The sequence below is a fragment of the Rhineura floridana genome, chromosome 11 (assembly GCF_030035675.1).
Source record: "Rhineura floridana isolate rRhiFlo1 chromosome 11, rRhiFlo1.hap2, whole genome shotgun sequence".
NCBI classification, from domain to species: domain Eukaryota; kingdom Metazoa; phylum Chordata; class Lepidosauria; order Squamata; family Rhineuridae; genus Rhineura; species Rhineura floridana.
In genome coordinates this window covers 9,436,820-9,451,082 of record NC_084490.1, presented here as the reverse complement: position 1 = coordinate 9,451,082, position 14,263 = coordinate 9,436,820, and the positions used below count along the sequence as shown (strand labels likewise).

Here is a 14,263-nt window from a genome sequence, read left to right as displayed (position 1 = left end):
GCGCCTGGAGCTGGCCGGCAACCACCCGCTCCAAAACCTTGCCCAAAAAAGGGACATTTGCCACCGGTCTATAGTTGTTCAAGTTATCTGGGTCCAAGGAGGGTTTATTTAAAAGAGGTCTCACTACTGCCTCCTTGAGGCTACCAGGGACTACTCCCTCCCTCAAGGAGGCATTAACCACTTCCTTGGCCCAACCGGTGGTCCCAGCCCTGCTAGCTTTCACTAGCCAAGATGGGCAAGGATCCAGAACAGACGTGGTTGCCCGAACCATTCCAAGCACCTTGTCCACTTCCTCGAGCTGCACCAACTGAAACTCATCCAATAATGAAGGACAAGGCCGTGCTCCGGACACTTCAATGGATTCATCTGTCGCAACATCGGAGTCAAGATCCCTGCGGATACATGCGATCTTATCTTGAAAGTGTCCAGCAATTTCGTTGCAGTGGGCTTCCGATGTTTCCGTAGCATCGTGGGGGCCAGAGTGTAAGAGCCCACACACGACTTTAAAAAGCTCCGCTGGGCAGCATAGGGATGATCTAATAGAGGCAGCAAAATAAAGCTTCTTTGCTGTCCTTACCGCTTTTGTATACAACTTATTGGTGGCACTTACCATGCATATTTTAAGCCAATATCTGGGCTGGACCGTTACACTCTGAAACTAAAAGCAACCATTTTACATCCCAAAAACAAAGCACAAAATTGCTGAAATAGTTTCACTCTTTCACATGGTCTTAATTCTATTATTATTATTATTATTATTGTTATTTTATTTTATTCGTATTAGCTGCTCTCTGGTGTTTAGCTCAGACCTCAGCACAATAATGTAGCATTTTGGAAAGAAGATGCAACCCAATAACCCAGCACTGGAAGCCAAGATGGAGAAGATCTCCACAGCCACCGTGTATTTTCCTCTCGTGCTCAGGTAACTTGGAACAAAGGACAACCAAACACTGCAAAAGACCAGCATGCTGAAGGTAATGAATTTGGCTTCATTAAAACTGTCTGGTAACTTCCTGGCTAGGAAGGCCACATTGAAGCTGACAGTGGCAAGGAAGCCCATGTAGCCCAAAACACAATAGAACATGACGAGTGACCCTTCATTACACAACAGCACAATTTCTTCAGTCATTGCATGCACATCCAAAACTGGGAATGGGGGAGAGGTTGCCAGCCAGAGAACGCATATCACTACTTGGATACTGGAGCAGGAGATGACAATGGAATGAGCCAGTTTTGGACCCAACCACTTCCTCATCCTGGATCCTGGTTTGGTAGCCATGAATGCCAAAACTACAGAGATGGTTTTGGCCAATATGCTAGAGAGGGCCACAGAGAAGATGATGCCAAAACCTGTTTGTCGGAGAAGGCAGGTCACCTTATTAGGCATTCCAGTAAACAGCAGAGAGCAGAGAAAACACAAGAGGAGGGAGGTGAGGAGAATGTAGGTGAGACTTCTGTTGTTGGCTTTCACTATGGCAGTGTCCCTGTGCTTAATAAAGATGCCAAGCACCACAGCTGTGACCAGACAAAATAGGAATGCAAAGAAATTTGATATGATGGCCAAAGTGTCATCAAAAGCTAGAAAAATTAGTATCTTAGGAATGCAGTTATCATTTTCTTTGTTTGGATACCGATCTTCTGGGCAACTGATGCAAGTTTCTGAAAAAAACAGACAATGTATGATGATTTAAAAGTGGACTCCTGTTACACAATTCTTAAGAATAATATTCCTTATTTTTAAGGAACATTCACCCAGAGAAAGTTTTAAAAACTTCTGCCCCCAACCTTCTGCCCTAGATGCTTCAAAAGGAAATACCAGTTATCAAATGTGTAATTTTCTCCCTCTGTTCATCTTTTTAAAATCAAAAAGCTATGTCATGAAATGTGAAAATTTGTTCCACTGAAAATCAGGAATAAGGTAACATTCATTCTTGGAAATAAGACCACCACTTTCATCCCATCCCAAAACTATATGTACTTATATCTTCCAAGATCTTTCCTCTCATGCTATCATGATTCTGGGGTATCCAATGTTCCAGCTCTACAATTATATCACAAATATGATGCCTAAAAACAATTTCCTTTAAAGCTATATTTGAAAAGATTAAAGAAAGCTGTGAAAATAACTGGAATATGTGCTTAATAAACAATGCCCTTTCTGCCCAACTTTCCTATCACAGCAGCATGACAGAATTACTTGGTACTCAGCCTTTGTGGAGGGAATGAGAGGCAGGACCAGCTAAGGGCTAACCAAGACAAGTGGAGAGGGGATGAGGCTTACAAGTATGGTCCCCTCCTGTTCCTTCTTTCATTGTTAGCTCAGCACCTGTCTACCCAGGAGACAGTGTGGCTTATTTTTATTGAGGGAAGTATAAACTATATTATCCCAATGGCCTAGATTCTCTTGGTGTCTAGAGGAGTTTTTCCCCACCTGTGTCATACTGACTGGGAGATGAGGCTGGTTTAAATGGTGGTTACCATAGTAAGGTCATGGTAGAGAGTTGTGAGGGCTCAAGGAGAAGAAAAGCAGAAAACAATATTTGATAAGTACACTGAGGCATCTTTGAGGTGAAGAGAGGCTTCCTGACACCAAAGTCTTCAAAGCCACAAGATGGGGCTTCCTCAAATCACCCAAACAAAGCCACAAGGCACAGAGGTATGGAGACACCATGTGTTGGAAGAAGATTAGCCATAGTTCCTGAGCTAGGGGTCCTCACTCAACTAGGGGTGAGGAAAAAGAACAAATATCCACCGCCTCAGTCCAACATGGAACTCATGTTACAGTGAGTTTGTTACACTCAGGTATATACAATTGCAGACCCTGAAGAAGTTAATAAAGTTGTTACTGATCTGAATCCCACCCCCCAAAAACTGAAGAGTCTTTTCTCTTCACTTTTGGTGGAAATACCTTCTTTAATCTCTCTGTCACAATTCCCAATAACACATAATATCATTAAAGGATCTGAAAGATCTTTTTGAGACTTTGAGAGCAGCAATCCAAGCAATTGTTTCATCAGAATGATTTTAGATCTTGATGCTAAAACATATTACCCATATTTCTAAAAATATGTCTATATATCTAAAAATACTGAACATCTAAAAACATGTAATAATACTTGATTTTGAAACACTGCATTTTAACATTAAAAAGATAATGACAACAAACTTGCAAAAGAGCTACCCAGGGTTTACTACAATGAATTTATTATTTCTTATACCTCAGCATATCATACCTTTCTCATTTGAGAACATCCCATCAGGACATGGATCACAATCATAGCAGCAAAATTTCTTCCCCTCCTTCTTTTTCTTTCCATAACCAGGAGGACAGTAGGCATTACATACTGAAAGAGGGGGCACCTATCCAAACATATAAGAGCATCATAAGAACATAAAAAGAGCCCTGCTTGAACAGGTCAAAGGCCCATGTTGTCCAGCATGGTATTCTAACAGTGGTCAACCAGATGCCTATCAGATACTTGCAAGCAGGAGCTAATAGCACTCTCCCAATTCTCATTGACTGATACAAGGGTGTGTGTGAGGAACAGAGTGAGTGAAATGCTGCTGCTATCTGCCCCTATGAGAGAGAAAAAAGTGCACCTAAAGGGCCGGAATGAACTGCATGCTGGGATGACTATAGTGGTAGCAGCTGCAGCTAGAGAAAAACTCCTGCAATTTTCTGGGTTCCCAGGCTTGCAAACCTATTATTTATTATGAAAATTAGTGCTAAACTTGCAATATATTCCACTAGAATTCCAGACCTAGCTTGTACGTCATGTGGAAGATCAAATATAAGATGCCAATTACCAGGTAAGAAATTATCAGAATAATGAAATAAAGTGCAGTGTGAAAGCAGCTGTAATCTCACTATAGCTTTGTAGAATGGCATTATTTTCCATCCTTTCCCCTTTTTTTTTGCTGCACACTGGATCAATATCACTGAGATATCCTCTATGACCACAAACTCACTGCCAGTCCAAACCCAATTTGTGTATATGTAAAATTGGGGAGGGGGCATTGCCCTATTGTGCATATGTTTATAATTGCTTACTCTGGATTACATTTGCCATTTTACTGCCCATTCATCCAGTCTAGAGAGATCCTTCAAGCTCTTTGCAATCCCTATGTGTTTTAACCACCACGAACAATTTGGTATGGCCAGCAAACTTGCCTAATTCACTGTTCATGCCTAACTCTAGGCCATCTCTGAACAAGTTAAAAAATGCAGTTTCCAATACCAGTCCTTGGAGACTCCATTTTCTACATCCCTCCATTGGGAAAACTGTCCATTTGCTCTTTATCTATGCTTTTTGTTAAACAGCTACAGATCCACAAGAGGACTTACCTTGTTCCATGACTGCTTAGCTTACTCAGAGGTCTTTGGTGAGGTACCTTTTCAAAGCTTTTTGAAAGCCTAAGCACACAGTTTCAACTGCATCACCTCAATCTATGTGCTTCTTAACACTCTGAAGGAGTTCTTTCAGAGTTCTTCCTGCAGAAGCTCTGCTGTTTCTGTTTTATCAAGATTTGTTCTTGATAAATCTATCTTTAAGAATGAGGTTTCCCAGTTCTCCCAGAACAGAACCTGAAGCTAACTGCCCTGTAATTACCAGGATGTTTCCTGGACCCCCCCTTTTTTAAATGGCGTTGCATTGGACATTCTCCAGTTTTCAGGTACAGAGGTTGATCTTATGGACAAGTTTCATATTTTTATGAGAAGAATCAGCAGTTTCACATCTGAATTCTTTAAGAACTCTTGGGTGGATGCCATGTGAACCTGTTGATTCATCAGTTGTTATTTTGTCAATAAGGCCTCGAACTTCATCTTTCCTCACCACTGTTTGTCTTCATTCTCCATCTCAAGATCACCATAGGCATTTTAGTCAGGAGGATGATAGTCGGTCCCAGAATTGAATTAGTTTTAAAGCTTTGTATTACTACCCGCAGGAATTCAGCAGAGGATGCTGCCCCTTTGGAGATTTGTTGTTGGACTCTATGTCCTTGTTGATGTACAAAGTGACACTACCTACAGTGTGCCCTTCCGCATCATTCCTATAGAGTTTTGATCTTGAGATACCCATGCCCCACTATTTCTCTCTGTTCTACCAGGTTTCCATTATGACCACTTTGTCTATGCTCTCTTCTAAGATCAAGCAACCCAGCTCACTCATCTTGGCTCACAGGCTTCTAGCATTAGCAGAAAAAAGCAGGGCTGTGAAGTCAGAGTCGGAGTCATGGAGTCGAAGTCGGAGTCAGAAACAATTTTGGGTGCAGTCGGAGTCGGTAGAAATGTACCGACTCTGACTTCAAAATAATATCATATTAATAAATTAATATTAATATTAATATTACCATTTATGAAGGAGTCGGAGTCGAACAGTAGAAAAATAGAGGAGTCAGAGTCGGAGTCGAAGGTTTGACATACCGACTCCACAGCGCTGGAAAAAAGTTAGTATTAAGAGGTTTGGGGAATTCATCTTCTAGTAGATGATATACTAGTAAACAGCAGGGCCCATGATACTGAATATGAAGTTCATAAATGAAGGGGTGGCACATTCTGTGAGAGGAATACCTGTTGTCCTGAGTATCATAGCAACTCAGGAAAATTAGAATGTCCACATTTAGCCTGTCCAAAGGCAGAACTAGCTTAGCATTCAGTATAATTCCACTAACTAAAGACTTGCCTCAGAAATTCAGAAGAAAGCCGTGAAAAACAACATCTTCTGTTCTGTGATAATCACTGGTCCATCCTGTTCAAAGATGCCTTCTCTGCAAGTTGCATTTTTTGTTGCCATAGCTTATTTATTTATAGAGGATTTTGGTACTCCTGAAAGGACTATGCCCTCTCTTTGTGTCTTACAAACATTTAATCAATATACAATATATATAAATTCTGTTACCATTTATCGTGTACAATGAAAACTACAACCAACAAAATAGCAAAAAGCCAGTGAGCAATAAGTAAAAATTAGAACAATGCTGATTATAGACATAACTCACAAATCCAATAACTAGCAGTCTAAAAACAAGAATGTTAAATATATATATATCAATCACAATAAAATAATCTTAATAAAACATCAGTTGGAACAGATGGATGTAGAAAGCTTCTATGAAGGCTGGTACTGACATGCCCAGAAGTTCCACATGCTAGGAGCCACCACTGAAAAGGCTTTGTCTAGTACTTGCTGCTCTGATTTTAAAGGCAGGTCAATGAGCAGAGAATCCCAAGACACAGATCTGCTCATACATGTGAAGACAGTCCTTCAAATAGCTGTATTCAGTTATGTATAAATTCAGTCATGTATTATGTGAAAGAAAGCTTTATTTATTTTATTTATACCTATTGGCCTCCTATCTTGTTGGATGTTCATGAAAGTTGGTATTTGAGAGACTGTGCAGTTATTTTCCCACCTGAGTCAAGACTCTGTGCCACTTGATTCTGTTCTCATCAATGGTGAGCTCTTTGCTAGGATGAGCCTGAGGATCCAGTCTTCCCACTTTGACCCTGACATAGGATTGGTTTGGGAATGTGACCAAGTTTGTGATATCAAATCCAGCTGCTAATTCTCCTTGCTCATTAAATGTAATTCCATCACCAGCACTGTTGTTGAATGAGATCCTCTGAAGGAATGAGTGGACCTAAGTGGAAAGGTAATGAAATCAAAAAGCTCTATAAAGTGTAAGATTTGTAAGTGTAAGTGTAAGACTAGTGGGAAGTATCCATCTTTTGGAAGCAGATAAAAGAAGAGAGTGGCAAATTACGGACCAGTGTAAATTCAACAATTGAATGTGCTGTCAAGAGAACTTCCAAAAAGATCAATTGAGAGTACAAACACTATTTTTAATATAAAATTTATAAACTGCTTTTCACGAAAACATTTTCCTGAAGTAGTTTCTAGCATAAAAAAGAAAACAACATAACATTAAAAGAAAAAGCAACAGTTGAAACAACATCAAATCCAGCAGCAGTGTACTTTACTAAGATTAAAAGTGAAGAGATTTAACCCAGGGGGCACCAGACGTTTTTGGACCAGCAGGCACATTTTGAATTTGAAAGAGTGCTGGGGATGCCAATCATGACTGGCATAGGATAACAGCATTGTAACTTTTCTCAGAATTGTATTGTCATGCTAGAAAAAGCTTGACCTGTTGAATTTCTCCCTGCCATACTGCTGTTAAAGGCACAGGAACCTTTTTTTTCTCCAATGTCAGTCATAAACCAAAGGCTAGGCTGTCAACCTGTACTCACTTACCTGGGAACATGCCACATTAAGAACAAAGAAACTTACCTCTGAAGAAACATTTATGCCGTTATACTATAAGTTGAATTCTATAGAGTGAATTCTTAATTAGTGCCTGGTCTTTAGCTCCTGCATAGCAAGAGTCATATCTCTTTGCAAACTTTTCACACTCACCTTTTTGGGGAAAGGGGGACTCTTTAACATCTACTCACATTTATTGTGTAGTAGTGTTCGCAGAAAATAACTTCTAGGGATTACCTGATCTCAGACAAACCCACCACAGGAAATATGCATCCTGGCTGCTAGGGAAAAAGGAAGGGCAAAGTACAGAGTTTTAAGGACTAAAAAAAAAGACAGAAGCAGGAAAAGTGTGCTAAAGGGGAGAGGGAAACGGCAGCTCATTAGGACCCCTGGGATTTATATTGCTGGTGTCCAAACAACTCACTTATCAATCACAGATCTGACCTCACTCACTGGCTAAAACCACTGACAGACAGATGCAGCCAGGCTGGCTCATTTCACAGACATTACTTGAAAAGAACCTACATATTTTACTTGACATTTCTTTTCCTAGGAGGGTTAAATAATTATTTTTTAAAAAATAAATCTCATAATATGGGGGGCTGCGTGGGCATGCTGATGAAGGCCTTCACAGGCACCATGACACCCATGAGGGCTGGATTGGCAACCCCTGATTTAGCCAGCCCCTCTAAAACTCTGAGTACAGATGTTTCTTCAATGCAGTGAAAGAAGATCTAGGAAGAACCTCTTTAGAAGGGGGCACAACACAGCCTTCTGTCAAGGCAGCAAGAACTCTCCCCTTCTGCAGTGAGGCATTCACCACAAGATGGACCCACCAAGGTTTTTTACCCTAATTAAACAGCCCTGCCCCCAACTTATTTGGGAATGCCTCCAGGGCAGGTGGTCCCCTGGTCACCAATTTTTATCTGTACAACACCCCAGATTTCAGCCAATTACCACTTTAAACAAAAAACCACTGGAGGCCAAAAACAACTCAGCAAAATGCCCTGGGGGCAAACCTTTTGCCTTTTTACACATGAGTAGACCCACAGGGTTGACCTTCTATGGCACTGTCATAAACTGTCATCCATACAACACCCCCCAATGTCAGCCAGTTACCACTTACATTTTCCTTCTGGAAACAAAAAAAAATGCCCCAAAAAAGCCCACTGAGGTCCAAAAATAACCCCAGAAATTATGTTATTTAATATGCATGGAGAAGGGGCCAATGTATATTTCGCAGAAAAAATCCACCTCCTCTGAATAAGTGGTTTTTGGCTTTGATAGTGTCAAGCACACTTGCAGTAACAAAGAAACAACAGCAGGTCTTTGGGGTATAAAGTGACCCCATCCTTCCATTGGAAATCTCACTGGAGTCCAAATATACAGCACAGTCAGCCAATGTGATTTTTTTTTTTGCCAGGTCTGAATGAGGGGTATATTAGGAGAAATGGGCACTAAAATGCTGATGATTTCACATGAGGACTTTAAAAATTATCACAGCCTGACATGAAAACATGGAGAACCAAAGACTGGAATCAGAAACAGGAAGAAACTGAAATCGACAGCTTGCCCATCCCTTCTTACGGGCCACTTTACACTAGAAGCCCCTCTTCTGGGCCTATTTACCAATCCCACTTTGTTGCTGTTAAGAACACTGTAAGTTCACAAGCCTAAGAACTTTGCTTCTTCACTTCTCTATCACATTCTCAGATATGCCTGCTTCATTCATAACCATCTTCCTTTCTTCCTCCCACATTTCTTTTTTTCCCCAGAATCTGTTTCATATGCATGCATACCAGAGCTTGGAAAAGTTACTTTTTTGAACTACAGCTCCCATCAGCCCCAGCCAGCGCTGGCTGGGGCTGATGGGAGTTGTAGTTCAAAAAAGTAACTTTTCCAAGCTCTGATGCATACCACAAAGAAACTCCAAATATATTATGTAATAGGCAAAAAACCTTGAGGTTTAAGAATGTACCTATAGCCAACAGATATTTCTATCAAACTTTAAAAAGCAGGGAAATTGGGCAGCTATGCTGAATGCATCAGGGAAGCAGGAGACCTGACCTCCTCTCTGAGATATTGTACTGCCCTACAAATTTGTCAAAATGCAAACACAATTTGGGTTGGTCTTTCATAGTCCAATCCACTTCCTGTGTAGCTTGGAAGAATGATTGGATGGGTGGGCACTGGGCAGAGGGGAAGCCCCTTTCCAAAAGAAAACATTGTGAACAGTATCATTCTTTTTCAGTGTTTCGCTCACCTTTTTATTCTACAGCAGGCACATGTAGTCTCCCACCCAAATTTAAACCAATGCTGTCCCTGGCCACATCCACACCAGACCTTTATTTCCCTTTACTCATGGCTTCTCCCAAAGAATCCTGGGAAGTGTAGTTAGTGAAGAGTGCTGAGAGTTGCTAGGAGAGGCCCTGTTCCCCTCACAGAGCTTCAACCAGAGTGGCTGACTGTTAAACCACTCTAGCCACTGGAGCTCTGTCAGAGAAATAGAAGTCTCCCCTCAGCACCCTTCACAAACTACACTTCCCAGGATTCTTTGGGGGAAGCCATGACTGTCTCACATGAAATAAAGATCTGGCATGGGTGTGGCCCCCTGATTAGACAAGCCAAGCAGCTATAAGTGTGGCTTTTAGAACACTGACAGTTGGTTCTTACTGAGCATGCTTGACATTATCATTGAGGTCAATGCTAAATTTCCTAAATTAATTAAAAATCAGCCAGGCATTTTTTAACTTTTAAACTGCAGAGGATTAAGGTCAGAGTATGGGGCAAGGACAGTAACAGGATTACAGGTACTCTGTGAACAAGGCTGATTTTTCATGAATTTCAACAGATTATGAGAACTCTGACAGAAAGAAGTCCAAAAGGTGTCTGGTTTTTTCCTCTCTGTTTTTTACACTTTGAACTCTTGATTCTCTCTGACTGTTTTGTGTATCACCATGGAAATTGAGAGGGTTATTAAACAAGCGTTTCTGAGTTCAGGACTATACGTTTTGTAAGGTTTTGTTTTGAAATGAGCTCAGAATGGCATGGGGGGTATTTTCAATTTAACATTGTGGAACGCGAAAAATCCACACTCACTATAGTATACAGCCACTCTTGTGGCTGTATAATCTGAAATATAGGCTGCCCTTAAGGTTGCCTTTTTAGAACTGGCACCTTGACTGTTTCATTACAACTCTTTAAATGCATGTTAGTGTGTTGCTTATGAAAATCGGTATAATCAATGTCTATTTAACATCTCTGTACAGAAGAACCCTCCCCTTTGGATACAATAACATTACTTAAGATTTATTATCCAAGAGCTGCCAGATTCCAGAATGTGTCCAGGTTGTCAGGGTTACATGTCACAAACCAAGTTTGCATAAACACTGGATCCTTCAAAACAGGAAGCACTACCTGCCAAGTTTCCACATTCCAATAAGAGAGTCTCCCCCTTGACTCCATTTTTCTGTGGGGTCCTCTAGCTGAGTGCATAGCATGCAAAGCATGTGCCAGAGCATAGACAGCATTGTAGATACTGTAGCTGTGGCCAGTCATGCTCATTTCAAAATAAGGGGAAGGAAGGCTCTCCAGCATCTCCTCTCCAGAACATGTGCTGTCAAAGAATGTTGGTCCAGTGGCGTTTGAAACTGAACAACTGAATGCTTGTTCCCAGAAGTCATTGATAAAGCCATCTCCTTCTGCCCAAGAAGGATTTACACTCTGAAGAAAGTATTGGAACCCCTGAAGCTCCTTTGAATGAATTGCAAATGAGATAGCACCATGGAACATTTGTATATCAGTGTCAATGACTTTCTGAAATATATTTAATGTGAAATCAATCTGAGCTGTCGTAATCCACACTTTTGCTGTAGAGACCATCTTTTTGTATTGAGGAAATAACTGCAGAAACATCCTGGCTATCCTCAGAACATTTTCCAACCATATAATTACACTTTCTCCATATATAATAACAACCTTGGCTTTGTTCATCAGGAAAGGTGGTAAAAAAATCCTTGTTTCATCTATCATATCAAATATGTCACCTGAAAAATGCAGATTGTATTGAACTCTTTCTGAGAATGCTGAACAGATCCCATTACTGGAAAGCATTGGCTCTATGGTCTTCAAGAAACGTTCTCCACCTTCATTATTTGTAGTGATAAGCCCAACCCAATTCCATCTGAAATGCACAAGTAACTGGATAATTCCCTTGTACTGGAGCGCTTCATTGGGGACCAATCGGTAAAAGGAAGGGAACTTGATTTGATCCTTCACTTCTGGTTCAAATGAGCCATATGAAATCTAAAAAGAAAAAAAAGCCAGATATCTAAGTGTAGCAATCCGAGTTCATTCTATTTGCAGTTATCTAATTATTTCCTTACATTACAGTTCTATGTACCCCAAATTTACTTCTTGGTAGGACACACACAAAGAGCAAGAGCCAGAGCTCAGTGGTAGAGCATCTGCTTTGAGTGCAGAATGTCCCAGGTTCAATCTCTGACATCTCCAGTTAAGACTGGGAAAGACTCCTGCCTGAAACTCAAGGGAGCCACTGCCAGTCAGTGTACACCATACTGAGCTCTACTCCAATGTTCCAACTCAGTATAAGGCAGCTTCTTATGTCCCTATATACACTCACACATACACACTACATTTTCCTCTAGATACATTATTCCTCCCGCATCACCTTTAGAGAAATCATCCTCAACACATGATATTTGGAATCTTCCCACTCTCATACACGTTTGAATACCCATATTATACCCCATGCAATTTCACATATTTGAACTACTTTTACTTTTTTTCATTGTACCACTCAATCTTTATGAATCATTAGAGCACTGAAGGGAGTTATGATAGCACTGTTCAAATACTTGAAAGGTTGTCACACAGAGGAGGGCCAGGATCTCTTCTCAATCGTCCCAGAGTGCAGGACACAGAATAATAGGCTCAAATTACAGGAAGCCAGATTTTGACTGAACATCAGGAAAAACATCCTACCTTTTAGAATGGTGCAAAAATGGAACCAATTGCCTAGGGAGGTAGTGGGCTCTCCAACACTGGAGGCCTTCAAGAGGCAGCTGGACAGCCACCTGTTGGGTATGCTTCAATTTGGATTGAGCCAGGGATTGGACGTGATGGCCTTATAGGCCCCTTCCAACTATACAATTCTATGATTCTATTATCACATTCCTACTGGGAAGAAAATTATGGGGAACATTAAGAGACATTCCCATTCCTCCCATGCTCAGATCCTACCTGTGGAATCTTGTAAAGACCTAATATTTCTGCCATGAGTGAAGACGTATCAGAGCTCATTCCCCCGATGGCTCCTATTACATTTTCCTGAAAGCCACATTTGTAGTTGGGAATAAATTGATGTGACTTGAAGAGCAGGTCCAGAGTGGTGCGGTAGGCCATTCTTGGATTGGAGTAGCTGTCATAGATGTGGAATCCGAGAGTGATGTTGGGTAAGATCTTGGGATTCTCATTGATCTCATCAACAGCAAACACCAGGGCAAGGATGTGCTGGTAGAACTTTGTCACCACACTGAAAATCATTGTTTACTAGTTCACAAAATCATTTTAGCAGAATACTCGTCTGCTCTAAGAGTTCTAGCTGCCTGACTATGAGGATAAGGCAGAAACAACCAAGTTTATAATAATCTAAGTCTTATTGGAAAACAGGAAAGTGTATTGCTGCTACCATTGCCTGCATTGTACTTTTAGACTTGGGTATTATATAACTGGGTAAGTTAAAAACAGGATCTGTCTTCAAGCCGGGTCAGACTGTTAACATCTCTCATCACTTTGATTGTGCACAGATCTATTTAGAGTGAATCACGTTTTCAGTTTCTTCTCCTTCAAGATTTTGCACCATTTTTTTTTTAAATTATACTGTTGCTACAGTTTTATGCTACTGTTTTTGGAGTTATCACCAATTTCTAAGAATTCATGAAACAGCACCGGCTTCATGGACTACGGGATCTCTGTGTACCTTCGGCATCTAGCTTTTTTGTTATTTGAAAGTCATAAAACATAAAAGCCACATGAGAAGCTGCTTTATACCGCTTCATACTAAAAAATCATTGTTATTAAAGTTAACACATTTTAAAAATGTAAGTTATAAGACAAGAAAGAAAGGTATATTATCTTATATGTGGCCCAACATACTTTTCCATAGAAGTGTATCATTCTTAGCAATGCATCATGCTACATTGGTAAGAAACATGTTACATTATCTACAGTATATGTATAAGAAATTCAAAGTAATGCACATTTTAATAAGAGAGGAAACAGGGTTGGTTCACATGGCAACTTACTGTGAGATTGGTGCTACTTGCATTCCCATTAATTTGCATGGTTCATATGACATTGCAGGAAATCAGCAGCTATCACACAGTTTTCCCGTATCAAACCAAGCCAATATTAATGCAAAAATGAAAGGAAAAACCATCTCAGCTTCACTGCGCTCCTCTGTGTATCCGCTTTGCCTTGATTTTTTTTAGTGGATAGGCTCTCTTATGCCCCATCGCCAGCTCCCTCTCTTTCTGCCACCTGCAAAAGCTGCCTTTCACTCACTCACCCCTCTATTCAGTTTCACACAGTTTGGTGTCAATTGCACCCCCACACTCTCTGGCTTCAGCCAGGAGAGGTGTGCAATCGACAAGAAACAATGAAACTGACCAAAAAAAACCCTCTCCTCTCCATTAGCAATATCTGTACTCCGGAGGGAGTAAGCTGTAAAATTAGGAGTGGGGCCACAAGGAATCAGTGATACCAAACCTTTCCAGAGGAATGCCTACTTGTGTGAAAGGAAAACAGTGAATTTGAAGGTAGGAAGTGTGAACCTTGCAAATCTATCGCAATGGCAAAAGCTGCATCTTTACTGCGAAGTTTAGCTCCCGTGTGAATGAGCCCACAGATGGGTTGAGGACAGCACATTCTATCATATTCTCTCATAATATTCAAATAGTCCCTGGCAATATATGCTA

At 40.7% G+C, this 14,263-nt stretch overlaps 1 protein-coding gene across 1 annotated transcript; it reads right to left on the bottom strand.

Annotated features, from left to right (window-relative positions):
• Positions 1 to 766: 766 nt before the first annotated feature.
• LOC133366969 (vomeronasal type-2 receptor 26-like) lies at positions 767 to 12,830 on the bottom strand. Its single transcript, XM_061590530.1, has 6 exons — positions 12,528 to 12,830; positions 10,986 to 11,570; positions 6,415 to 6,642; positions 3,234 to 3,360; positions 1,979 to 1,984; positions 767 to 1,659 (listed from the first exon to the last, which is right to left on the bottom strand). The coding sequence occupies exons 1-6, from the start codon at positions 12,828 to 12,830 to the stop codon at positions 767 to 769; spliced, it is 2,142 nt and encodes a 713-aa protein (XP_061446514.1).
• Positions 12,831 to 14,263: the final 1,433 nt, after the last annotated feature.

Excerpts from the sequence above, each read along its gene's own strand:
- LOC133366969 (XM_061590530.1), bottom strand. The coding sequence starts at position 12,830 with ATGATTTTCAGTGTGGTGACAAAGTTCTACCAGCACATCCTTGCCCTG. Across the intron at positions 11,571-12,527 it reads GTCTTTACAAGATTCCACAG|ATTTCATATGGCTCATTTGA; the intron begins GTAGGATCTGAG and ends TTTTCTTTTTAG. Across the intron at positions 6,643-10,985 it reads TCCAATACTTTCTTCAGAGT|GTCCACTCATTCCTTCAGAG; the intron begins GTAAATCCTTCT and ends CTTTCCACTTAG.